The 27,428-nt window shown below is 44.1% G+C and overlaps 1 protein-coding gene across 1 annotated transcript; it reads left to right on the top strand.

The window, feature by feature from the left end:
• Positions 1-324: 324 nt before the first annotated feature.
• DERL1 (derlin 1) lies at positions 325-27,375 on the top strand. The gene is made up of 8 exons (XM_007076818.3): positions 325-767; positions 11,210-11,321; positions 16,541-16,605; positions 17,653-17,679; positions 18,502-18,597; positions 19,752-19,804; positions 21,577-21,687; positions 25,903-27,375. Exons 1-8 carry the CDS (start codon positions 615-617, stop codon positions 26,039-26,041), a joined length of 756 nt encoding a protein of 251 aa, XP_007076880.2. The 5' UTR covers positions 325-614; the 3' UTR covers positions 26,042-27,375.
• The last annotated feature ends 53 nt before the right edge of the window (positions 27,376-27,428 follow it).

Genomic DNA, 27,428 nt, shown 5'->3' with positions numbered 1-27,428 from the left:
GAATGTAAACTCTAGGAGAGAAGGTACAACAGCTCTGATAGTCGCAGAATCCTCGGTGTCTAGAACCCTACCTAGAACCCTGGCACTTAGCCCTCAACAAACATTTGTCAAATGAAAGAACAGATGAGGAACTGTGTACTTTATTTTCCTCCTTCCTTTTTAAACATCATCCAAGAGCACCCACCTGGATTACAACTCCGGCTTGAACTAGGTAGTAGGCGTTCAGCCTCGCCATTGGCTGGAGTATTTGCCGTTGCCCCTGGCAACCACTGTTTCCCACCAGTTGTGCCTTCGCCCCGCTTGGCCCCGCCCCATACCGTCCTTTCCCCCGTACCGCGGAGCCGCGGCCCTGTGGTAAAATCGGTGCTTGCCCTTTAAGCGGCGGGACTTCTGGTCAACGTCTTCCGCGGCCGCCGGAAGGGGAAGTTTCGCTGCCGAACGCTCCCTCGCTCGTCCGAATTCGGTGGCGCCACGTCCGCCGATCTCCGCCTTCTTATCGGCGGCTTGGGCGGCTTCCGCCTCGACACCTTCCACTCGCTGAACGGGCCGTGTCGTGAGGGGCCAGGGACTGGGAGTCGGCGGCTGTGCGCATCCTGGCCACCTAAAAGGTGAAGATGTCGGACATCGGGGACTGGTTCAGAAGCATCCCGGCCATCACTCGCTACTGGTTCGCCGCCACTGTCGCGGTGCCCTTGGTCGGCAAACTCGGTCTCATCAGCCCGGCCTACTTCTTCCTCTGGCCTGAAGCCTTCCTCTATCGCTTCCAGGTACTGACCAGCGCGAAGGGGCGTGGAGACTACAGGTCCCAGGAGGCCCGGCGGTGACGGAGCGTAGACCGGCATGTCGTGGGCGCGCGGTGCCTGGTGGGATTTGTAGTGCGACGGCTCCAGCGGTTTAGGGCGAGGTCCTGTGGTTTGGGGGCGGGGTGGAGGCAAAAAAGGGGTCTGGAGCTAGGGCACGGATGGTTGGAGAAGTGGCTTTGGCCCATTGGGAAGGGACTGATTTTGCTCTTCTATTAAGATTATGCTCCCTGCCCTCTGCATTCAGAGAAGGAGCCAGTGGGAAGGTAATTCTGTGATCGTTGTTAATCTTTTGGACGCCGGTGATTAGCACCCTGGTTCTACCCGGAGCAGGTGCCCTCTGACCTTCCTCTGCCACTCACGTGGGTGCCATGAGGATGTCGATTTACTCAGCATTCAGCCGAGTACTTCTTATGTTAATAGAGGCTTTTTTTTTTCTTTGCGGGAGTGGTTTGTGGTCAGATGCAAAGAGTGGGTTTGTTTATCTGCGTTCCACCTAGCCCCGACCTAGTATGTGACATGTAGTAGTAGAATGTATGAAGGGAGGAGTAAAGAGGAAATTGTTCCCCAAATAGAAGGCCTTGCTATTTAAGCATGAAGGAAACTTTCCAGGGTATTTCTGGCAAGGGAATATTAGTTTCCCGGAGATTATCTTTATTCATTGGATTCTGTGATTTAGATCTTTACTCAGTGGCAGGTCAGCTACTAAGATTTGACATTAATTTGAGCACATTAATTGGCATGTGGATAACCTGCCTTGTCTCCCCCCAGTTTACTGTTTCTTAGTCTCTGCTGCTTGTTCCTCATCATCCTGACCTTTAAATGTTGTGATGTGCCCCAGGGATCAGTTATAGGCCCTTTTCTCTACCGGTCCCCAGCTATAGGAGATCTCATTTAGCTTCATGGGTTTAAATACTTTCTATAAACTGAGGACTCTCAAATACAAATATACATATTTTCAGTTCAGATCTGTCTCCTGATATCCAACTGTCTGTTTGAAATTACCACTCGGATGACTAATAGGCATCTCAAATTTAACATGTCCCAAACTGGTTACCCTTTTCCTTTGCCCTAGAAGTAAAGAGCAATTTCATTATTGCAGGAGCTCAAGCTACCAGTTATGGAGTCATCGTCGACTTGTCTTTCTCCCACATCCCATAATTTGCCAGCTACTAGTTTGCTCTACTTTAGACATACGTCCAGAGTAACAGGTCCCTTTTCGTTCTCCATTGCAAGCCATTATCATTCCAGCTCAGGTCCTTTCCGTCTTTTCTGTAGACAGCTGGAGTGATCCTTTTGAAATATAAATCAAGCCTGTCTGTCCTCTATCCTGAACCTTCCATGTCTTCTCAAATCAGATGTATAAAATGCAAGTCCTTCCAGCGGCCTGCAAAGCCCCCTCCTGCCGCTCTGGCCTTAACTGCTGCTACTGTCCACCTTGCACCTTAGGCTCCACAGTGGAATCCTTGCTCTTCCTTCAGCAGCTGACGCCCTCTCCTCAGGTTGCTAGCATGTGTTGTTTCTCTGTTTGAGGACGATAACCTTGATTTACCTCCTTACCTTCTTCAAGTCTCTTCCCGGTGCCACCTTATTGGCAAGGTGTTATGGATTGCCCTACATAAATTAATACCCCTCCTTCACTCCATCTCCTTTATGCTTAATTGTACTTGCTACATGTCACCTGTTGGCATTGGTTAGCTTCCCTTCAGAAAAGAAGGCGCCACGAGAACCAGATCCCTGACTTGTTTACCACCGTCTTTGTTACCTAGAATAGGGCCTGGCACATAGTAGGTGCTTTCATGTTGGTTGAATGCATGGAAATAGTTGGCACTTGCCAGTGCTGGGCACTGGAGCTACAATAGTGAATAAGACAGAAAGTCCCAGCTCCCATGAAGAAAATAAGAGAGAGGCATATGATCGAGGGTGACTTAAGGCATATAACATTGGATAGAGTGTTCCAGAAAGGCTTCAGAGAAGATGCCTGAACTGAAATCCGAATGCCGAGGTGCCAGCTTTGGGAAGATCCGGCTCTGGGGACAGCCTTCTAAGAACAAGGGTTAGCAAGAGGAAGGCTGGGAGGCAGGCCCCAGAAACGGAAGGAAGACCGGATAGCTGGTTACGAGTCAGCTGTAGGGATGAGGATTGGCAGATGCAGACAGAGATAACCAGGGGTGAGTACGATAAAGCACGGATGGAAAGGTGGGCTGGGCTTGGGTTGTACAGGACTTTGTGCTTTGAACTTTATTTATTTACTAAAGAATTTTTTTTAATGTTTTATCTATTTTTGGGGAGAGAGAGAGCATGTGAATGGGTGAGGGGCAGAGAGAGGAGAGCAAGATCCGAAGCGGGCCCTGTGCTGACAGGCTGACAGCAGCTAGCCCCTTGTGGGGCTTGAACTCACAAACTGTGAGATCATGACCTGAGCCAGAGTCAGACGCTCAACTGACTAAGCCATCCAGGTGCCTCTGAGCTTTATTTTGAAGACACCAGGAAGGCTTTGGAGCATTTTGAACAGAGAACTGACAAGATTGCTTGACCGCTCTGTGGGACGGACTTAGCACCTGGGATGGGGGAGAGAGAGAAATCCAGTTAGAAGGCAAGAGAGATGATGTTTTGGGTCCGGGTGACTGCAGAGGTAGAAGTAGGTAGATTTTGGAGTAGCGTGGACAAGGTTGCTGCTGAATGAATGTGGCAGGGGAGTAGCTGAAGGAAGCAGGACTCAAAGATGCCGCTGTTTCCACGGTGGATGGTGGAGTCCTTTACCAAGTGGGAAATGTTTAGGATGGCGTAGGTTTGGGGGCCAGGGGAGGGTGTGGATGAAGAGTTTCTGTGTTGGCCATGTTACGTCTAGAGATGCTTCTTAGGCATCTGAGTGCAGAAGTTAAGCAGGCAGTTGGAGATTAGAAAATGATGTGGGCCTGCTGCCAGCTCTGGTTATTATTTGTGACCTAGTGGCTGTTGTGCACTTTGTGCCTGGTGGGTGGCATGCTGGGTAATATGTGTGCAGGAGGAGTGGTGGTTGTAAGTCATTTTGTGAGAAGGATCTGGTCGAAAGTGGCTCTTTGACCCTCCTTGCAAAATCTTGCTCACTTGTGTTGTCAGACTGGTAAAATAAGAAAGCCTTTCTAATAGACTGCAGGTGAATGTTGACAGATGTGCCTTGATTAGAAGAGTCATCATTCGTGTCCCCCCTCCCGTGCTTTTCCCATCTTCCTTACATTGTTTCGTGGTCCTGAGAGCTGGGAGAAGCAGTGGGGGGCAGGACAGTGCGCTGGTTGTCCAGATGGGAAAAGGCCAGTATCTAGACCTTCTCTCTGCTACTCTGGCTCGTGCCCATTCTGGACAAATTTAGCTTTCAGACCCACCTAGAGGAACTCATTTGCAAATGAAGCAGCTGAAAGAAAACCTGCATCTGAGAGGTCGGTGTGTGACAAACAGCATGCGGTGTGCTTTCTGCTGGAGGCTCATCTTTTCCTTCGAAGCTGAGCCTTGAACAGCTTAAAAAAAATTGGTGGATGATTGATTTAGAATTGCGGATTCATGTTGGAAGAGATGAAAGTCCCTTTTCCTCCTTATCTTTAGGCTTCATCTGACTAACTTGTTGGTTTGGAACTGCAGAGTTTAAAGTGTTATTTTTCTTAGTTTGGATGGGATGTTAAGACTCACTGTGCCGTTATCCAAAGTTTCTAGTCCCTCACGTTCAACACGCATTGATCAGATAGCTACTTCATAATGATGAAATAAATGTCTTCCTGCTGGTCCTTGATGACCTAGTCCTGCAGCCCTCGTGCTTTCTGAGCTCGTGTCTCCCAGGGCTGTCTATTTCTCTGGACAGAGGCACCGCACCTCCTTGCATCTCTGTTGTACTTCCATGCCACCTCGTTCAGCTCCCACGGGCATCCTGAGACCAGTATCACTCCAGTTTGTAATCATCTCCAGTTCCGGTTTCTACTTTGGTGAGTCAGATAGTTTTGAGCTGCCTCTTTCAACTCCTTCACATCAAATCTACCAAAACACACAGTTAAGTGTTTAGCAAACATTTTTGAGGGTGATTTCTTCCAAGTCAGTTATCTACTTTCTCTTAAAATAGAAAGACCAAGGGATTTCAAGGAATTGAGTCATGGTTCCCCAAGACCTGGCTCAGCCCCATACTCATTATATGCCCTCAGGCAAGTTACTTAGTACTCTTTCTGAGCCTCAGTTTCGTTACCTAAAAGTGGGGGTCATTTAATACCGTATGAACTCTGATCTAACTCCATAGATTATAAGATGCACCATCAATTTAATACAACTTTTTGGAGGGGAGGGAGAGTAGAAATTCCATTAAATGAATGTATTGGATTATAAGCCACATACTAATTTTAGAAACACAAAAATGAGTATCTTCAAATTGAAGAAGTATGTTATCTACTCCATGCCTCTGTCATGTAAAATTCATAGCAAAATGTAAAGTTCCCAGTATATATTCTCGTAATAAGCTGTTCAAAAATAGTGTCCATTTTTATTTTCTAGTGAATAGTAATTCCTTCCATTACTGCCTTTTCTCTCTGGGCAGTAAGAGTCTAATTTTTTTTTATTTTTTAGTAAAAAAATTCTTTTAATGTTTATTTATTTTTGAGAGAGAGAGAGACAGAGACAGAGTGTGAGTGGGAGGGGTAGGGGTAGAGAGGGAAGGAGACCTAGAATCCAAAGCAGGCTCCAGACTCTGAGCTGTCAGCACAGAGCCCGATGCGGGGCTCAAACTCACAAACCGTGAGATCATGACCTGAGCTGAAGTTGGACACTTAACCGACTGAGCCATCCAGGGGCCCCGAGATTCTAATTTTAATTTGTAACTGAAATTGAAATGTGACTGCTGGATGATTATCCTGTATTTTGCCCCCTTAAAAGCATCCTGACTTCAAGCGGGAAGAGATGAACTCTCAATTTCCCTCATTTGTTTTCAGGAATGAGAAGAAATGGCACCCGCCAAATCTGTGATTTGGGCCTTGTGCTTATATTTGCCAAGCTTTTGCTTTATGTTATTTACCTTTAACCCGATGATAGCAACCCTAGCCGAATGAATTAAGAGCGTATTAGGGAAGGGCACCTGGGTGGCTCAGTTGTTTAAGTGTCAACTCTTGATTTTGGCTCAGGTCATGATCTCAGAGTTTGTGAGATTGGGCCCTGCCCTGGGCTCTGTGCTGACAGCAGGGAGCTTGCTTGGGATTCTCTCTCTCCCTCTCTTTGCCCCTCCCCCACTCACGTTTGTTCACTCTCTTTCTCGCAAAATAAATAAACTTAAAAAAAAAAAGCACACTGGGGAAGAGAAACCTATACATGCATAACCAGAAGGGAGATGAACTTGGTCTCTAGGCTGAGCATGGAAGTAGCCTCAAGGTTTGGATTAGAACTTAAGTGGCTAGTGTTTTGGTATGTATAGCTTTAATGTCTTTCCTTAACAGTCCTGTCCACTTCAGTCCGCTTTATACATTTACAAGTTGTTGAATTTTTAAAAACTGAATACCTGTGTGTAACCAGCACCCAGATCAAGAAGCAGAACATACCAGTAAACCTTCCTGTAGCTCCCTTCTGGTAACTGCCCCCTCCAAGGGTAACTACTATCTTACCTTTTAGTATCACAGATTGCTTTTGCCAATTATTTTACTTTCTATGAATGAAATCTTACGGTATGTATTCTATTGTGTCTGGTCTCTTTTTAACAGTGCATTTGAGTCACTAGTACTGTTGCTCATGGGTATAGATTGTTCCTCCTCATATTGGTCCATCGTGTGACTAGATCACCATCTCTTTACCCCATTCTACTGATGATGGGTCTTTTGGATAGTGTCTGGTTTTGGCTGTAATGAATAGTGCTGTGAACATTCTGGTACATGTCTTGGTGAACATAGGTATGCGTTTCTGTTGAGTACATACCCAGGGGTAGGATAGATGGCTTCCAACAGCTCTTTTACAGTCCACAGTTGAGCCTTGGTGCCTTTCATTTTTCATTCGTTTTTCTTGCCTACCTAGGATGTCAAAAAAAAAAAAAAAAAGAAAAGAAAAAGCCACACTTTGCTAACATCAGCATTTGGCACATGGATGCTCCTCTTCTTTCTTGTTTGGTGACCTGTGTAGAGTTTCTTACCTCCAAAGCAATCAATTTGTATCATTTCAGAAAAAAAAAAAAGTCTGCTTTTGGTACTTTAAAACTCCCCCCACTTTAGACTCTGGGTGGCGTTTGTCATTATTTCGGCAGCAGATTGTTTGGGAGAATTTTAGTTCAAGGCTGGCTGCCACCCACTCTCTCAACAGAAGCTGTGGGACTAGTAAGTAAAGAACAATGTCTTACCCCTTTTCAGAGGCCTTAGATGCCAGTGCAGCTATGGGCCTCCTTCTAAGTGAGGGACTCTGCAGATCACCTAAACTCTCATGAGGGCCCAGCTTTCCTCAAGAAAAAGCTGGGGGTGATGATGGTTCCTACCTTGGGAGGCTGTGGGGATAAAATGAGCTGCTCGCCTCCCCTCCCCTCTGCCTGCCGGTCCTGTGCCCTCGGTGCTGCACCTGGCTCCCCATTGTGGGGTGGGGGCAGGCTCCCCAGGGCGGAAAGCATGTCTGCACTCCCAGCCCTGAAAATCCATTTTCTTATTCTAACTATTTGCATGTCAGAGGAAAGGAGGGAATTTAGCTGGGCCTCTTCATTGGGGATTCCAGAAATACATTACATTGTGTTTTTCCGAAGAGATAAGTTCTCTCCTGGTGTTTTCAAATTATCATTTTAAAGTAATACAAAAATAATATCAAGTCTCTTAGATCAATGAAAGCCAAGTATAACTCAAGGGTAAGCTTAATGAGCGGGGAAAAGAAGTGAGATATTTTGACAGACACTGATTTCCAAAGCACAGGTGCACACAGGGGCTAAAAATAGCATGGTGGCGTCAGTGTTAGGGGAAAATGTAGTCGGAAAAAAACAGGGTTTCTTTTCCAAAATCAGGTCCTGAGTAATTTGCAGGGATATGGAGGTAGCTTAAAATGGGAATTTGTAAAAACTATGTCAGTGTGTGTCTTCTAAGAGATTGTAATCATCATACACCTACACGTACAATTTTTTTTTTTCAAAGCACCTTTGTAATCCGTTTTCTTAATTACAACGTTTTATAAAATCTGTGAGCTAAGGAGGGCAGAGTCATAGGACAGACATCACCGGGTAGATGAAGATATACACTGAGAGGTCTAGACTTTTCCAAGGCCCTGCGGCTACTTAAGAGCCAAGGCCAGGGCTAGCTTGCTTCTGGTCTTTGCCCCCAGTGCTTTTCGTAAGCAGGGAGAATCAGGATTATACAAGTATAGGAGGACTTAAAATTTTTACTAGTTGTAATTATAGCTCATAGTAATGATGCCACTTGTGAGAGACATTGTAAAAACAGGGGTTTTGTGTCATAAACTCTGGAGTCAAGCTGTCTGGGATAAAATTCTACCTCCCCCACCTGCTAGCTATTATTTAACCTTTTCTCATTTCTGTTCTTCATCTGTAAAATCTGCCCCCTGAGTCAGTGCATGTAAATGAGCAGAATAGCACACTTTTTTTTTTTTTTTTTTAAACCACCCATCAGAATAGGGCAAGTATTAGTCTATCATTCCCCTTTTACGGATGGAAATTGAGGCCCGGAAGTGATAGCTTGTAAGCCAGACACTTAACATCTTGGTGTTCTCAAATCACTTCTGGTGAGAACTTCTCACTCACAGTCCTCAAATCTTTTCCGTTAAATGATGCGTCTATGTTAAAGTTGTAAATAAATCCACATGAGTTTTAACTTATTTTGTTTTACTGGTTTAATAGAGGTTTCTTGCAAAGTCACTCTTCTGGGTGTTTTTATAAAGCGCGTTTTCTTCCGCAGGGAACGGAGCCGTGAGGGCTACATTCCTGTACTCGGAGGGTGTAACGTGGCAGCTCTGTGTCCGGCCAGGCGCCGCCGCCAGTGTCCCCCATTCCAGCCACACCCACACTGTCAGCAGTACCTGTTCAGTGCTCTTGCAGTTCTCTCGGACTTTAGTCGTTTTCCCAAGACCAGACCACCCCTCCCTCGTGCTCACTCTTTGCTTCTTCACATGACCCACTACCGAGAACATCTGGATGCCGGGGGGCGGGTCTTTCATGCTTGCCAAGCGAGACACACAGCTCTCCAGGCAAAAGCCAGCATTATGCTGGCATTTCCGAAGGACTGGGAAGGTCGTCTACTTCAACCACTATTATTATTTAAGGTTGTTCGGGGGTACTAGCCAGTGAATTAGACCAGAATGGAATGAGATACAAAATTTTATTTACAGATAGAGTTGTATACTTTGAAAGCCCAAGAGGCTCAGTTTTCAAATCTATTACAAACAATAAAGTAATCCAGCTAATACTACAAACAGTAAGGTAATTCGGCTTTGGTGGTTTGGTATTAGAGCTAGAAAGCATAGCTCAATAGAAAACTTCTAAAAGCTGTGAAAGACTTCTTCCTGGCTGGGAATGGTTATCACATTGATATAATAAAGATGCTGATTCTAGTTCTTTTGAGAAAATAAAATGTTGAGACCAGCCGAGAAAATCATGACAAATGTGGAAGAAAAACAGGAGGGGGATTATTTAATCATATGACTTTACCAGATATTGTTACATATTATAAAACTAGACATTCAAATAGCTTGATATTGATAGGGGAATTCAGTTCCAAACAGGATAGCATTTTAATATAATAGATTTTAATATAAAAGGAAATAAATAGATAATGAAAATAGCTTTTCGGAACACCTGGGTGGCTCGATTGGTTAAGTGTCTGACTTTAGTTTAAGGTCATAATCTCGTGGTTCACGATTTCGAGCCCCATGTCAGGCTCTGTGCTGACAGCTCCGAGCCTGGAGCCTGCTTCGGATTCTGTGTCTCCCTCTCTCTCTACCCCTGCCTGGCTCGCACTCTGTCTCTCTCTCAAAAATAAACATTAAAAAATATTTAAAAAAAAACAAGAAAGAAAGTAGTGTTTCAAATGAATGGAGGAAGTATGGGTTACTCTGTAAATGGGATTGGGAAAGCTGAGTGAGCACCTAGAAAAAGAAGTAGGTTATCTTCCTTACTCCTGAGACGAACATGAATGTGCCACGGACATGAATGTGCCACGGTAGGACTGTGAACATTTTGATACTCTTAAGTGGAGACGTAGCTTGTGAGCTACATGAGCATCCAAGTACCCCCGACGGATACATTTGCCTACCTTAAATTACACTTTTACATGTCAAAATATGGCAAGAATACCGTAAAAACATAGATGAATGGCCAGAAAATATTTGCAACAATGAGAAAGGGGAATTTCCATAATATATAAAGAAATGCAAATCTGGCAGGAAAATGAAGAAAGGAAGTGCTAAAGTTTTAAAAACAGTTCGTAAACACACACTACATGGTGACGGCGTGGAGAGAAGATGGGCATTAATGTACATTTTAGGAGTAAGTATAGGAGTTGGTTAAACATTTTTGTAGGCATTTGGCAATGTCTACAAAAATTAAATGCAGAAGTCTGTTAATTTAGCAGATGAACTCACAGGATTTGATCCTATATGTAAGTGTATAAAGAGGATATTCGAGAATATTCAACCGCGGCCTTGTAACGGTTTAAACAAATTTTGGACCTTCACATAAAAGGAATACTTTACAGCCAATAAAAATATCTTGTCAAGGGACTTAAACAAGGCATAGAACCATGCAATACAAGGTAGGATGAAAAAGAATGAACAGTAGTAACACATAATGTTATTGAAAGAAATACAAGAAACTGATTGTTGTTGATGGAAAGGGAATCAGGAGATGAAGGTCAGGAGGAAGACTTCCTTCTCATTGTAGACTTTTTGGTAAGTGTGTGTGTGTGTGTGTGTGTGTGTGTGTGTTGAGGGGATGGGACAGTTGTAAAGTCATATATCCATATTGCCTAAATAGCACAGTGATTTGAATAAAAACATTTCTATTTTACTTCTACCTTTTGAAAATGACATTTTTTGGTAAGGTTTATCACCTCGGTATATTCTTTCTCCCAAAAGGAGATATTACTGTGCAGCCGGAGCCTGTCTTTATAATTCATTTTTGACAGGCTTAACTATGGCCCTTCTCCCAGTAAAGACTAACCATATATTTCCTTAGTATTGATTTTTTTCAACTTGGTTAGGAATATTTATTGCTTATATTACATGATTTTATTCCATCGCTTTGCAGATTGGTATGATGGTAGCTGATGGGAGCTTTTCTTCAGTGTTCTTGAATTACATTGGTGGTATCCCTTTGGTTGCTTTCATCACAGAGGAGAATGTTTTGCAAGGGTGAATTTTGTTGAGTTAAAAAAAAAAAAAAATTTAACCAGGCTTGGAGAAACTAACCACTGTGTTTGTTTTGATCTGGACAGATTTGGAGGCCAATCACTGCCACCTTTTATTTCCCTGTGGGTCCAGGAACTGGATTTCTTTATTTGGTCAATTTATATTTCTTATATCAGTATTCTACACGTCTTGAAACAGGTATGTTGTCCATAGTTGTCTTAAGATTTGTTTCTAATTCACCAGTTCTAATTTACCAGTTACTTATTGGAAGAATTTTGAGGGCAGTTAGCTTGTAAGGAAATGGCATAATGATAGTAAATGCTCAGTAGTAACTGTGCCAGGACTGTACTAGGCACTTCGTTTATTTGATTTTTAATCCTCACGACATCATCATGAAGCATAAGTAACAGTGTCACCATTTTATAGGTGAAAAAAAATGAAAGGCCAGAGCTTAATACATCTTGTCCCTACCTTGTCCTTAGTGGCTGAGTTGTGTGCCTCTCACTTAAATTTGACTTCTCACCCGTTTCTGTCACATGGCGCTCATTTGTCCTTTATTTTATTTATTTTTTAAGTTGACTTCACACTCCGTTTGGAGCCCACTGTGGGGCTTGAACTCACAACCCTGAGATCAAGACCTGAGCTGAGATCAAGAGTCGGACATTTAACTGACTGAGTGACCCAGGTGCCCCAGTCCTTGTCCTTAAATGTCAACTGGGCTGAAGTGTATATATCTCCCAGACTGGGGTTGAAAAACACTTCTTCATGCTATGAAAGCCTTAAGTTATTCTCTGTGATTGAATTACTCACTTTTGACATACATAACTGGGATTTAATAATATGGTAGTTTATTAGATAGGACTGCCCATATGGTGTTATGGGTAAGTTTTTTTGTTTGTTTGGTTTTTTACAAAAATCTTTTCTTAGAAGTTTCTCGGTATTGTTATTTCCTTTGTACAATACCTCGTGTGCTGTTCTGAGTTGCTTATCCTGAGAGCAGTAAATTGATGCTGCTGGGTCAAAATGTGAACAAAGTTTTATTAAGCCTAAATGATTTTGAAAAGGTTGGCCGACTCCAGAGACCTTATAAACCTGCTGGCTGTTAGCTCAGGGTAGAGAATTCTGAACCACCCTTAAATCTAAGTCAGTTTGAGAATTGAGAATCAGTCTCATAACTGCGGGGAAGTAGAAGGATGGGCATTTGGTGTCAAATGTGTTTTCCTTAAATTGGCATTTGCACAAGGTGCTTTTTAAAAACAAATCACTACATTAAGTGTCAGGTCATCGACTCTTACCACCGGAAGGGACCTAGCCCATCCCCTTAGTTTTATGGAGGAAAAAGAGGAGATTCGGGGAAGGAAGGTGGCTTGGCGGAGGTGAAACTGACCCACAGTCTCGCGACCACAGCAGGGGGCTTGGACCTAAAGCCCCCAGCATATGTGATTTTTATTCTCCCCTGTCCCAGTTGAACTTGCTAGTAATGCTGTAGCATTCTACCCCCTGGTGTAATTTCATTGAGGATTGAGCTATTGGAGTAGTATTATTTTATATCAGTAGGAGATTCTAAGTGTGGATGATCCATGACTAGTTTTTCAAAATTTTGCTACAGAAAAACTTCAAATGTACACAAAAGTAGTGAGAAAGGTTAATGAACCTTTGTTTTCCTTTTTGTTGAGATGAAATTCACAGAACATAAAAGTGACTGTTTTAACCATTACAAAAAAATTTTTTTTAAACATTTGTTCATTGTCTAAGAGAGAGACAGAGCACGAGTGGGGGAGGGACAGAGAGAGAGGGAGACACAGAATCGGAAGCAGGCTCCAGGCTCTGAGCTGTTGGCGCAGAGCCTGACAGGGGGGCTCGAACTCAGAACGGTGAGATCATGACCTGAGCCGAAGCCAGATGCTTAACCCACTGAGCCCCGCAGGCGCCCCTGTTTTAGCCATTTTAAAGTGTACCGTTCTGTGGTCTCTGGTCTAGTTGCAGGGTTACGCAGCCACTACCAACCACTGTCTAATTCAGTACATCTTCATCGCCCCCCGAAACCCAAAGCAGTTATTCTCTATCTCCCATCCCCCCCTTTCTCTAAGCTCCTGGCCAGCACTGAGCTACTTTCTATGCATACGGATTTGCCTATTTGGGACACTTTATGAGTCCTTCTGTGACAGGCTTCTTTCACTCAGAATGTTTTCAAGTCTTACCCATGTTGTAGTATGTGTCCACCTGCCTGCAAGAACCCCTTTTTAACTACTCCTCGCCTTGAACTGTTATCTCCTAGCTGATCTTATTTGATCTCTATTCATGTCTGTCCTCCCACCCCTGATTATTTGAAGCAAATGATAGCAGACATGATATCATTTCATCGGTACATTTTCTAATATTTATCTCTGAAATTCAAGGACTTAAAAATAATCCTAATACCGTTATGAAGCCTAAATTGCAATAATGCCATGACCATATTTTATTTGTAAGTTGTTTTCTCTCCGTTACTTGAGGCCCTGGAACCCACTTACCCACCCCTCCTATCTAGTCAGGTAATATAACTAATTTGTAATACCTGAATAACACTGAAGATCAATCTGTAGGATTATTAGCCCATTGATCTCTTTTATTCGCTTTAATTCTTTTAAGCTTCCCCCATTCCTTACTGAGCATTTTGAAATTCTAGAGCTGAGAGGTACTATTTCAAGTTTTATTGATATATAATTCAAATACTATACAGTTCCACCCATTTAAAGTGTACAATTTAGTGGGTATTCATAGATTTGTCCAATCATCACTATAATTAACTTGAGAATATGTCGTCACCACAAGAAGAAACCCTGTGCCCATTAACGGCCATTCCCCATTTCCATTCAACCTGGTCGTCCCCTTAAGCTTTTAGGCAACCACTGGTCTACTTTCTGCCTTTTTAGATTTGCCCATTCTGTGCATTTCTTATAGGCAGCATCATACAATAGGTGATCTTTTGTAACTGGCTTCTTTCACTTAGTGTTTTCAAGATTCTTCCACGTAGCATGTGTTAGTACCTCATTCCTTTTTATTGCCAAATGAGATTCCCTTATATGGTTATTTTTCCATTTTTTTTTTTTTTTAAGTTCATTTGTTTTGAGAGAGAGTGCGAGTCGGGGAGAAGCAGAGAGGATCACTGTGCTGTCAGTGCAGAGTCTGATGTGGGGCTTGAACTCACAAAACTGAGATCATGACCTGAGCCGAAACCAAGAGTAGGATGCTTAACCCACGGAGCCACCCACGTGCCCCGTGTGTTTCCACTCATCAGTTGATGGACATTTGACTTGTATTCGTTTTTCACTGTTATGAATAATGCGGTTCTGAACCCTCATGTTGAGAGGAACTTTTGAGACCTGCCCATTTAAAATAAGATTGCGCCACGAGAAAACAATGGTCTGGAGAGGTGGTGACATGCCCCAAAGGTCACAACGCTATTTGAGATAACATGTCTGGGACTGGAGCCCTGGTTCATTGATTCCAGTCTTCCCTCCGCCATACAGCCTCACGGTAACAGCCTGACAATGTGTTTGCCACCTGCATATTTTCCTGCCTGAGTCAATGAAATATACAGCAGTGTCGGCTTATTTATAAGGTTTCTGATTTGAACTGGAAGACTGCAGTTTGAGACCACTTACTTTATAAATTCCCAGTTGCACACTTGCCAAATAATATAGTATTGTAATTTATGTGATTACAGTAGCTTAAGTATTCAATCCGAAGAATGCTTCCGAATCACAAAGTCAACAGGAGCACCTGGCTGGCTCAGTTGGTAGAGCATGCGACTCTTGATCTTGGGATCACGGGTTCAAGCTCCACACTGGACGTGGAGCCTACTTAAAAAAAAAAAAGAAAAGCAAATTTTACTAAAATTCAGAAATTAGCTTTGATTCATCATAGGGATCCCCATCATTGAGCTTCCTTAACACTGTGGCTAAAGCGTGCCTTTGAGACACCAGGGGAGAAATTAGGGAAAGAAGGAGAGACTTTTGCCGGAAACTTTTTTTCTTTTAGATAGAATTTTTTCCCTGTCTTTCTGAGACTTGTTAGGATTTAAAAACAATTTTTTTTAATGTTTTTATTTATTTTTGAGACAGAGAGAGACAGAGCACGAGCAGGGAAGGGGCAGAGAGAGAGGGAGACACAGAATCTAAGGCAGGCTCCAGGCCCTGAGCTGTCAGCACAGAGCCTGACGCAGGGCTCGGACTCACGGACTGTGAGATCATGACCTGAACTGAAGCTGGATGCTTAACCGACTGAGCTACCCAGGAGCACCCCCCTCCTTTAAAAAAAATTTTTTTTAATGTTTTTATTTATTTTTGAGACAGAGAGAGAGAGGATTTTGTTTTTTAACTGACTACATATCATGCGATTATGAGGGGGTGTGGAGGGGAGGGAACGTAGCTGTTTGAGCTAGAATGACCTTACAGTCATTTGCGTGTGGTCTCTGCCTCTCTTCTGGTCTCCCACCTGAAGGCATGAGGGCTCACCCTTAGAAGGAAGAGCAGGGCCAGTGTTGATTGTTCGGTCCAGGAATAAGACGGAGCCTGGCGTTTGGTGTGGTGACAAGGGCACTGGACTAGTAATTACATTTCGCCCTGCTTCTAACAAGCCATGTGGTCCAGGTCATGTAACTTTATTTCCTCGTCTTTCCCTTCTACCTCCCGGATGTGGTCTGAAGGTGAAGAGTCAGAGTCTATGGGAAGGTTTGGCCGTGCCCTCACTCTTCCCCTCCTCCAGCATTGTTTTCCCTTGCTAGAATGTAAGCCAGAAGAAGGAGACTGAATCTTCTCAAGAAAGCCCAGTGTCAGAGTGAGAGTGTGTGAGTGTGAGAGTGTGTGTGTGTGTGTGTGTGTGTGTGTGTGTGTGTGTGTATCTAATAATAACAACAACAGTAAGATTCTCCCAGCATAGTCTTCCTGGAGACACAGTGGCAGGCCAGACAGATGGGGTCCCTCCAGTATCAGAGCTTATGGTCTCGCAGAGGGAGGAGGGAGACAAGTGATCACAGATGTGTCATCGGGCCACGAGGAGAGCCAGGAAGGAGAGGCCGACTAGTTGTGAAGCCTTCAGGGGATGGGAGCTCACTGGCAGTGAAACCGACTGCCCTCCCTGCGGGTCTTACAGCTTGTGGTAGTTGGAGGATGGTAGTTACTGGAATTCGGTTAGGAGAACAGATTAGCCTTACTCAGTTGACTGTAGTTCAGGGCTTTATTGGAAGACATGGTTTTAGGTATTTTAAAAATTTTCCTTTTTTTTTTTTTTTTTTTTTTTTTTTACTTGTGAGGAGAAGTTTAAAAATATTCTCATTTTGGCTTTCTCTAGAATTTTTTGAAGCATTTCTCTACATAGAAATCACTTTGTTCTGAAATTCTGGACCGTGACATTTGGCTTATTTTTGTTTCTAGGAGCTTTTGATGGGAGGCCTGCAGACTATTTATTCATGCTCCTTTTTAACTGGATTTGCATCGTGGTATCCTTTAGTCTGTGACTTTGGGCCAGAAAGAAACCATTTTATTTTCAGGTTTGGGAAAGTAGACGGTATTGTGTACAGCAGTTCAAATGATAGCATTTGCATCTTTGTTTACTACAGTTCATAATTAAGAATAATTAAAGTTCGCTTTGAGAGCCGTAGTCAATCATACGGCCCTTGAGTGGTGCATTCTCTTGCCATTGCCTTGGTGGGGTTTTCCACATTTGGTTCAATTGTATTGCTGTCCCTCTTGTTCCCAGTTCTCTGTGTTCTCATGTGTGACAGCTCGTTGACTGCAGCAGAGAGATTCCGTGCCATGAGACAGCTTTTGGAATCTGTGCTCCTTATCAGAAAGTTAATTTACAGCCAGCAGCCTTTTCTGATTTCGTTGCCGTCCTCGTCTTTGGGGCCTACATAGTCATTCAGTCCATCCAGGGGGAGCCGGCTCTGGGAAGGGCCACAGCATGTCTCTGCTGCATTTCAGCCCCCGCTGCCAGCAGCCTTCCAGCTGCGGACCTTTACAGATGGTGAGAGCAGCAGAAAGGGCACGATGGCTCAGTCTGTGCGGAGCTGGTGAGCTCAGAATTGCTTTGGGGCTTAGCTGCCATTGAAGCTTGGCCGGGAGCCAGGACATGTGGCACTTTGGATGCCCTTTCCCCTCCTTTAAGGGAAGAAAAAAAAATTGTTTTGGACCTCAGCCATGCTGTGGAGCCCTGAATGTGAGTAGAATCATTATTTGTTTCAGGGCACAGGTATCATCATCTTCCAGCTGGAGAAGAGGTGCTAAAATGCAGGGCAAGGCAAAGAGGATGCAAGAGGGCCAACTGAGTCGTGGGCCAAAGCAGTTAAATTCTCACATTTCCGTGACATCCTATAGTCTAATAGAATATTCATAATGGAGAGTATTCGATAACTTGGGATTCTGGAATGTTTTAAACAGTTTGAACTATAAGAAAAGTGTTTTCTTTCAGAACACAGGAATGAAATGAACTTATACTAGGTGCGAATTGCTTTGTTTGTATCTGATCTTTAACTTTATAAACCAAGATTACTGGCTTAGCAATGGACATGCAGGTAAGTGTCCCTTGAAACTGCCCTTTTACATGTTTCAGATTTACTTATTCATGGCCTTTGAGAGAAACTTAAATTGCATTTTGCAGTTATAGAATTAGAACTTCTTTGAAGGTCTTACATGAATTATCTAAACCATTACTTTCCTTGCTCATTTCTGGGTTCTTCATTATGTTTGTGCATTGAGAATGATGGTTTTCCAGTATTTTCTATGCATTATATGGATATGTAGTTTTTAAGTTGAGAATATACAGTAAGTAAAGCTTTACTGCCTTCTTTTTTTTTTTTAATGTTTATATTTGAGAGAGAGGGACAGTGCACAAGCGGGGGAGGGGCAGACACACACACACACACACGCGCGCGCGCGTGCGCGCGCAGAATCTGAAGAGGCTTCGGGTTCCGAAATGTCAGCACAGAGCCTGATGTGGGGGCTTGAACTCACCAACTCACCAACTGCAAGATCATGACCTGAGCTGAAGTCCGACACTTAACCGACTGAGCCACCCAGGCGCCCCTACTGCCTCCTTTTCTCAAGTACCCGAGCTTGATCCTGATATTTCTGAATCCATCTCAAATAATTCTGTTGGATTTTATTCCAGGATTTTGTAGAATGCTTTGTATAATTGATTAACTAAAAGGATCAATTTGTAATTCTGATGATTGAATTTATTTTTGGTTTTTGAATAGCCATGTGAGAATTTGTTTGGAGGGGAGAGGTTAAAAAAAAAACAAAAACAAAAACAAAAAAACCCAACCTGGTAGATTCACGGTAAGCCTCTGAAGTGCCTCTGGAGCCTTGTGTTTACACGTTGACTTCTTTTGCAGTTGCTGATGATTCCTCTGATCATGTCCGTACTTTATGTCTGGGCCCAGCTGAACAGAGACATGATTGTATCATTTTGGTTTGGAACACGATTTAAGGTACTTTGACCTAGTTGGAAAAGTTTCCTTTTCGTTCGTCTCCACAGAAATCCCTCTTCATCCGAGAGGTGCACTTTCTGACTCGTCCAGAAGAGGTCACTGCAGAGCAACATACCATAGGCAAGCCCCCCTCCCCTGCTCAGTCCCCTGGTCAGTGCCCTGCGTTTCTTTAGCCCACCTGGAATCCTTCCTTTGCTGACTGTTACTTCTTGGCCCCTTAGGCATGTGTCCCCGAACAGTCTTGTGTCTGCGTGTATGATAGAGGGAAGGAAAGATACTCATGGGGAGCATTTCCTTTTAAAGTCTGTTATCATTCCCTGTTAATGTATTTTACACTTCCGCTAAAACAGATTTGTTTTTCCCCCCAGACACTTCCGTTAGTTCCTTCTCTCACACTTTTCCACTCGTAACATCTCTTTGATTTTCTTCCTCTTGTAAATCCTACCTGGTCTTCATTTGAGTTGGGACTGAACATACTCCTGGGTTTCCTGCCTGGAATTAGTCTTGCCTTGGGGCTCTCCAGTACTTTATGTTCCAGAATATTTACCACATTCTGCCTTCAAGTTATTTATGTAGAACCCTTTCTTTACTACTTTGTGAAGTTCCTTGTAGCTCCCTTAGCTCTTGGTATGATGTGTTGAATCTGGACAGAGGCTCAGATGTTGAATTCAACTGGGGAGCTTTCTCATTTGGGAGAGTATTAGTTCAGGACATCCGTGTATAATGAGATAAAAATCCCAAGTAATTTTGTGAAGTATGTAAGAGAAGAACCTAAAAAGGTGGGATATTTTTAGTTCATGGGCAACAGTTGGCTAGTTGGAGTCTTAATGTGGTTCTATTATGGGTCATGTTTTCATGAGTGTCCATAGGACACCCAGCTCCTTTGTGAAGCTGTTTGTTAGTATCCATTCAGCAGGGCATGTATCGTATCTGATCCATGGGCACAGTACTCTGTCCCTCCAGTTACTAATATACGAATTTTAGATTGGAAGTTTTAAGTACAGTACTGATGGATTGGTCTGACAAATTTTGGGGGTGACTTTCCGTAGAATTTATATAAAGCTCTTACCAGTATATCCTTACCCGTTCTAGCCCCCTGGCACCTGCATCCTTCTTAGGGGTGGTTATTCATGTTTGTGTTTACGTTTTCCTAGGCCTGTTATTTACCTTGGGTGATCCTTGGATTCAACTATATCATCGGAGGCTCGTAAGTAAATACTCGATTTATTTAATTGGAAACAAATCCTTAAAAGACTTCCATTATTCTTTGTCTTCTCTAGGCTTTATGAAACTTTAAAGAAGTTCAGCGTCGATGCATTGGAACCTCAGACTTATGAAATACAGTTGACCTTGAACAACGGGGATTAGGAGTATCAACCTCCTGCACAGTTGGAAATCTGTGTATATTTTTTAACTCCCCCAGAAGTTGACTGTTCCTAGTCTCCTGTTGACCAAAGCCTTGCTGCTAGCATAAGCAGTCGATTAATGCATGTTTTAGGTTGTAACGTATTATATGTATCATATACTGTATTCTTATAATAAAGTAAGTTAGGGAAAAGAAAATGTTATTCAGAAAATCATAAGAAGAGAACATACATTTACAGAACTGTACTGTATACATGAAAAAACCCACATACAAGTGGACCCACGCAGTTCAAATCTGTGTTGTTCAAGGGTCCACTGTAATTTCATTTTGATGTCATTGATTACATTGCGGGACTTTAAGCACATTTAGCACTGAACGATTGTTATTTTGTTAGCTCATCGTTAGGCACAGTATACTTCCATGTATGTGCTTTTGAAAAGTATTTCTGGATTCACTGTCCAGATTGAGCAAACCAGAAGCTACTTTGTGTCTAGGCTGACTCCTCTAAGAACTATGCGTGAAATTACTATGTTTTTTATTCTTGAGGCATTTCCAGAATGCCTTGAAAACTGCTCACCAGTCATCAAAATGCAGATTCTCAGATGGGAAGTAGTTTTGCAAGCGGTTTGATAGTACAGAAATTATAGCCAAATAGGGTCAAATTTCCAGCCTGGAATTCGAGCTGAGAGGAAAACCTTTAATGTATCCAGTCAGAATTTTAAAAGGAAGATCTCAAGATGCAACTGTTCTGTGAACTCCCACTTATACTACAAAGTATTTTCCATTTTTAACAGATTTTGAGGGTCCTTGTTCTTAATATGTCTGACATACCTGCTCTGTGTGGTCCTGATGTCTGCAGCGTATTGACAGAAATGAGTGAATTAAGCAGACCGACGCTGTTTAGAGCCTAGCAAGTTCTGAGCGTGCTGAAGCTGCCAAGGGCAGAGCCCGGGAGTGGCTGCAGATGTTGATTTGTCCCTGACAGGAATCATGTGGCCGCAGAGGACAACGCAGGGTATTTGATAGTAGGAGTGGATCTATAGAACCTTCGAGGGCCTGTACGTAAGCCAGGAAAAACTGAAGGCAGCGTGTGTTTTAGGATTACAAGGTCAGCCACGCAAAGTGATCTTTGTGATGTCTTACATTCAAGGACGCAGGAGGCGAGGGGCAAGTGCTGTGGCTCCAGGAATGTGCGAACAGGCCTGCACTGTCCCCCCACCTTCCCCACGCTTCTCTCTCGCTGGCCTTCCCATTTGCCCATGGTTTGCAAATATAGTACTTATGGCTGAAGCATTCAGAAGCTTTGCAGCTTGCCACTCTGGAGGCAAGGAAGTAGCAAAAACAAGATTTTGAGGATGAGATGGGGCTTGAAAGAGATGTCGGAGGGCAGCTGCCCTTGGAGAGCACGGACCCCAGCAGGACTGGTTTCCCTTCCCCTCAGAATGCATTTGCCACGCAGACCACAAAAGGGCTCCCTGCAGAGCCACCACGGGCTGCCCAGGACCGGAAATGGGCCGCTGGGAAGGCTGTTTTCCCTTGCTGTTAGTTAAAACCGGCCACATCTCACTTCACTGCTTGAATATCTTGAAACTAATTTGCCTCTTTGTTTGCAGGGTGATCAATGAGCTAATTGGAAATCTTGTCGGACATCTTTATTTCTTCCTAATGTTCAGATACCCGATGGACTTGGGAGGAAGGAATTTCCTGTCTACACCTCAGTTTCTGTAAGTATTTTTCTCTCTCATGTCACAGTCATTTATTTCACCACCCGTGTCTTAGGCATCCTAATCAAACTCCACGAGGGGTCGGATTTACCTCTGCGGCTGATGGAGAAATGTGAACCAGCAGACTTGTCCTGGTCCCACAGTCACAGGAAGTCAGGGATCAAAGCCACAGCCTTGTCTTCTCCTTGGAGCCCTTCTAGCTAGGGGCTGCTGCTGACTCCAGTCAGACATCACAGGGAACGTTCTAGCTCTGCTGAACAAGTGGGGCCCCATGTGCAGCTCCAGCGCGGCCCACAGTGCGCCAGGGGGCTGGACACAGTAACAGGACAACAGTATATGCTCTCAGAGCATCAATTTTACACAAGATTTGGCCAGAGAAGAGGTAGGGGGATAAAGCTACCTCACTGGTTGGCAGTTTCAAACTAACTTCCTTCCTTCCTCCCTTCCTCCCTTCCTCCCTTCCTCCCTTCCATTCTCCTTCCTTCCTTTCCTTCCTTTCTTCCTTCCTTCTTTCCTTCCTTCCGTTCTCCTTCCTTTCTTCCTTCCCTTTCCTTCCTTCCTTTCTTCCCTTTCCTTTCCTTTCCTTTCCTTCCTAACTTCCTAACTTCCTTCCTTCCTTCTCTTCCTTCCATTTTCCTTCCTTCCTTTCTCCTTCCTTCCTTCCTTCTCTTCCTTTCATTCTCCTTCCTTCCTTCTTTCCTTCCTTCCTTCTCTTCCTTCCATTCTCCTTCCTTCCTTCCTTCCTTCCTTCCTTCCTTCCTTTCTCCTTCCTTCCTTCCTTCCTTCCTTCCTTCCTTCCTTCCTCCCTTCCTCCCCTCCTCCCTTCCTCCCTCCCTCCCTCCCTCCCTTGTAATCACCACACCTAACATAGGGCATGTTGAACCCTGAGATCAAGAGTTGCATGCTCTCCAAGTGAGCCAGCCAGGCGCCCCAAACATTTTTTCTATCAGATATTAGAGAATGAAAAATTTCTGGAACTTTTCAAAGTGAAAGTGGGAAACCTGAGGTTTGTAGAGTGTAGGCACCATGGGAATGTGTGCTGGTTCTTTCTCTGCCACTCCTAGGGTTTACTCAGGTGAGGAGGCTGAGGGCACAGCTTTGGTTTTGAGACAGACTTGGGTTGGAATCCCGTTCCCCTCATTCATCAGTTTTGATAATTGGGGAAGTTGCTTAATAAAACCTCCGAGCTTCAATTTGCAAGCCTGTACGCTGGGGGGAAGCCGGGTCTCATCGGGCTGCGGGTGGTAAGGCAGGCTATTGGCCGCACAGTAGTGGGTGTTCGGTAAATACAAGTTCTTAGCCTTGTTCCTAAAGTTGGGTCTAGGGTGGGATTTCACGAGCCAGAAGAGATGCTGACACACTTAAGCATGTCAGGAGTGGGACCATTCTGTCAGTGAGGCAAAAGGCTGTTGAAGAAGGGACCAGTGAAATCACCATCTGGGTGTCACAGCCTGCCTGACAATCACACCTAATCTCCAGTCTGGGATATGCAATAATAGCTTGCATTTAAAAGCTTTAAAGAAGGAAAACCCTTTCTCATCTTGCTCATTTTAATGTTTTGTGATTCATCATTCTTCCAAGGGGTCAGTGAGAGCAGTAAAACTTGAGGCCCCTTCACCCTGCACCCCCTTTGTAATTTAGGGGTAGGGTTTTAAAAGCCTTTTGTGACGTATTATATACAAACAGAGAAGTACACTTTTGTTGTGTTTTTTTTTTTTTTTTTAAAGAGCATGAAAGGAAACTTGTTTGTCTTCTGAGCCTTGAGTTGCCTTCAGGCTAAAAAAACAAATGACCAATCTGCTTTCTGATTATCAAAGGACACGATAGCAGCGGGTTTGGATTTTTGGTCTAGGTTTATCAAGTCAGATGGCAGATGAATTGATTAAAACACAACTTGGTCATTTGGTGGGCGGCCAACGGTTCTCTTACTTTCAGGGGCCGTGTTCTGACTTCACGGCTTGGAGATAGTTCTCAGTTGTAGGCAACAAAGCATGTGAGATTCTAGTGGCAAAAATCAGTGGCATGCCAAAGCCTGCCTTCCGTTTGAGCGCTCTCTGTTGGTGGAAAAGCCCTTCTGTTAAATTTTGCATACAGATCAGATGACAAAATGCAGCTCCTTGCAAAAGCACTAACTGCTTTGAAATTACCATAAATTTTTGTTGATTATGTATAATTGGGTGTCTTTTTGTACTAATTACTTGCATTTAATTTCACTATCCGTCTAAGCAGTGGCGATGGCTCCCATATTGTCTTACAGTGAGAAGCAAAGCAAGGCAGCCCTTTTTAAGTGTTCTGTTTCATTATACACTTTGGAGGAATATTATTGTACCAGAACATCGTGGATGTGGAGAAGTCAGGAGTTGGACAGACGTTTTGACTTGAAAACAAAGCCGTATTTGTTTAAAAGGGAAGATGCGGAGTTCTAGAATTCTGAGATGTATCACTGTTCTGCATTGCATTTCGAAAAGTAGATCGTCTTCTGCACGTAGTTATTTTTTTGTGTGAAAGGGGTTCGTGGTCTGGTTTCGGCAGGAATACAAAGGCGTCAGGGATGATGTGAACAAATGAGGACTCCAGTCCCTAACTGCGGTCACCTGAATCGCACCCCGTGTGTCCCGTCTGTAGCACGAAGCCTGTAGTCCAGTAAGTGGTACAGGCACACACTCTGGAACCAGGCTGCCTGGGTTGGAATCTGGACACTCACTCTTTAGAAGGGTTTTATTTAGTCTTGCCTTGGTTTTCTCATTTACAAGATGGGGTAATAGTAGTGCCTGGCTCATAGGGTTGTGGTAAAGACGAGGTGAATTTATGCAGCACCTGGTGGAAGCAAAACGTTCTATGATACGGACGTGCTCTGCAAGCTTTTTGCTGTGGACATGTTACCACTCACGGTCTGCTCTTGGTGCCGTGAGGGTTTTGAACAGGGCTGTCAGATGATGGCCTCTGCCTTCTCACAAAATTTTAAACACTAGGATCTAAGTGGAATAGGTTTAAACACATTCTTGGGGCGCCTGGGTGACTCAGGCGGTTAAGCATCCGACTCTTGATTTCTGCTCAGGTCGTGATCTCGTGGTTTGTGAGCTCGAGCCCTGCATTGGGCTCTGTGCTGACAACGCAGAGCCTCCTTGGGGTTCTGTGTCTACCCCTATCCCACTTGATCTTTCACTCTCTCTCAAAATAAATAAACATTAAACAACAACAACAACAACAAAACACGTTCTCAGTTTACTAATAGACAAGGAAGGGAAAGACTATGGAGAACACAGACCTGGGTTTAAGTTTTCTTAGCTGCTCTGGGACTCTTAGGTCATTAATCTGTAAGGTGGGAAGTCAGGTAAGCTTTTTGGACTTCAGCTTTGCTACCATCTTTGAGATGGAAAGAAGGCTCTCAGAAGACAGATTAGGAATGAACATTTAAAAAAACACCCCAGGGGCGCCTGGGTGGCTCAGTCGGTTAAGCGGTTAAACGTCTGACTTCGGCTTGGGTCATGATCTTGTGGTTTGTGGGTTCGAGCCCCGCATCGGGCTCTGTGCTGACAGTTCAGAGCCTGGAGCCTGCTTCAGATTCTGTGTCTCCCTCTCTCTCTGCCCCTCCCCCGCTTGTGCGTGTGCTCTCTCTCTCACTCTCTCTCTCTCTGTCTCTCAAAAATGTATAAATGCAAAAATTAAAAAACACCCCAGATTCCAAGACAAAGTGGGCATCTCCAGTCCCCCTTGACGGCCGTGGGGCCCAGGTGTGGGTGGAGGTGCCGTGTGGGCCTCAACATGCAGGCTGCAGATTGGTCCTTTGCAAGTGAATTTCTGTTACCTCCTTTGATCCAGGTTGATCCGTATTTAGATCCATCAAAATGCTATGTATAGGTGGTTCTTTCTGGTTGTTGGGCTTGTGGGAGTAATATTTTTGTTTCTATACTGTTCTGTATGAATTGCTTTTGCAATCAGAAAACGAATTTTTTTAGAGTGTGAATTTGGCTGGAGACGTAGTAAATTTAAGAAATCCGAAAAGTGAGCACAGTCTGTGGTCCGGGCATCGAGCTAAGTGCTGAGAAGGCAGAGTTAAGTAAGACATTGTCTTCCATTGGCCAGACTAATGTAATTCAGTGTGACAGATGCCATGGGGATGCAGGAAAGGGAGACGTGCTGAATGGTCAGAGCACCGTGCGGAAGTGATCATCTCGTCTTCTCTCCTTTGTTTCCCCCCTACCCCCGCTCCAGGTACCGCTGGCTGCCCAGCAGGAGAGGAGGGGTGTCAGGATTCGGTGTGCCCCCCGCCAGCATGAGGCGGGCTGCTGATCAGAATGGCGGAGGTGGGAGACACAACTGGGGACAGGGCTTTCGGCTTGGAGACCAGTGAAGGAGCGGCCTCTGGCCTGCCCACCAGCCACTCTGCTCAGATGAAGTCTCCTTCCAGTGCTGGGCGTGCTTAACCACCGAGTTCTAGCAAACGCTGTTGGACCTGACCCACACTGAATGTAGTCTTTCAGTACAAGACACAATTTTTTAAGACCTGAAGAAAAATATAAGTGTTCCTCAAGTTTCGTGATTCTCATTCAAGTCCTTACTGCTACGAAGAACAAATATCAACTGTGCAAATTTCAGAACTGACTCTCTTTTTTGGTGTCTTCTCTTCCTTTTCTGTCTCAGTAACGGGTTTTGGCAGGTCCTGGTCTGCTGGCACCAAACTGGGAATCTGGGGTTGGGTCACTAAACCCTTGGCAAAGGGACTCTTACCTCTTTCTTGCACACCTGCCTCCCTCCTTCTTTTTCCAACCCCATGTTTGCAGCTGGGGGAGGTTGCCCCTGAGATGGTTCTGCCTTTGACAAGCTCTCTTATTTATTGACTTTTGCCAAGGCTTGGGCTCAAAGAACTTGTCCACCATTTTCTCCCCTTGGTGGCAGAACTATAACAATAGGGGAAAAGACTGGACCAGCGGTTGGAGAGCTTTCTCTTTTGGAATTGCTGGGACCCGATGTCAGTTGTGACCATTTGCCACTGCTACAGATGTTTTTTATTAAAAAAAAACCAGCACCACTGAGGCCGTGAGGACACAGATTGGTGTTAAGGAGGCATAGGTTGTTGCTAGGCGTTTTCTTCCTTAAGCGAGGGGATCACAACTTCAGTGGAGCTGCGTCTTGCACGGGGCCTAGGTGCAAACTGTGCGAGGGGTAGTCCCTTTGCATCTCATGTAGGGCATGCTGGCTTTGCGTGTCCCCGGAGTAGTGGGGTGTGTTGTGCTAGGAAATTCCAAATCACACGTGCCCCGGGGAGTCGCTCTCTTTGAGAGGCACCTGGGCATCGGTTCCATTTCATTCTCATTCTGGATATATGTTTATTGAATAGTGTGGAGTGAGAACCTTACACCCTATTTAAATTGTCTTTTTTTTTTTTTTTTTGCCTCTCCCGCCACCTTGAATGGCACATGCTTCAGTTAATGGTGAGGACACAGTTCCTCTGTACATAGGTCATATTATAAGAGCTAATCTAAGCACATCTAAGTGAATCACATAATTTTGGGTTGTAATGGCTTTAGAATCACTTGTGTTTGAGGGTCTTTATTTTGAGCCATGAATGTAGAAGTCATGAATGTACATCATCCCAGCTTAAATACCCACAACTTTTTTTTTCCCCCGTAGGGGCTTTTTCCATCAGAGCTAGGCTTATCCCCCAATAAAGTTTTTTGAAGGCTATGGTGTTTCACAGTTTCTTACTTTCTGGTTTTATTCTGAAAGCAGACTGCTAG

The sequence above is a fragment of the Panthera tigris genome, chromosome F2 (assembly GCF_018350195.1).
Source record: "Panthera tigris isolate Pti1 chromosome F2, P.tigris_Pti1_mat1.1, whole genome shotgun sequence".
Taxonomy (NCBI): Eukaryota; Metazoa; Chordata; class Mammalia; order Carnivora; family Felidae; genus Panthera; species Panthera tigris.
The sequence above is the reverse complement of the archived record's forward strand: the minus strand, read 5'-3'. Positions and strand labels throughout refer to the sequence as shown.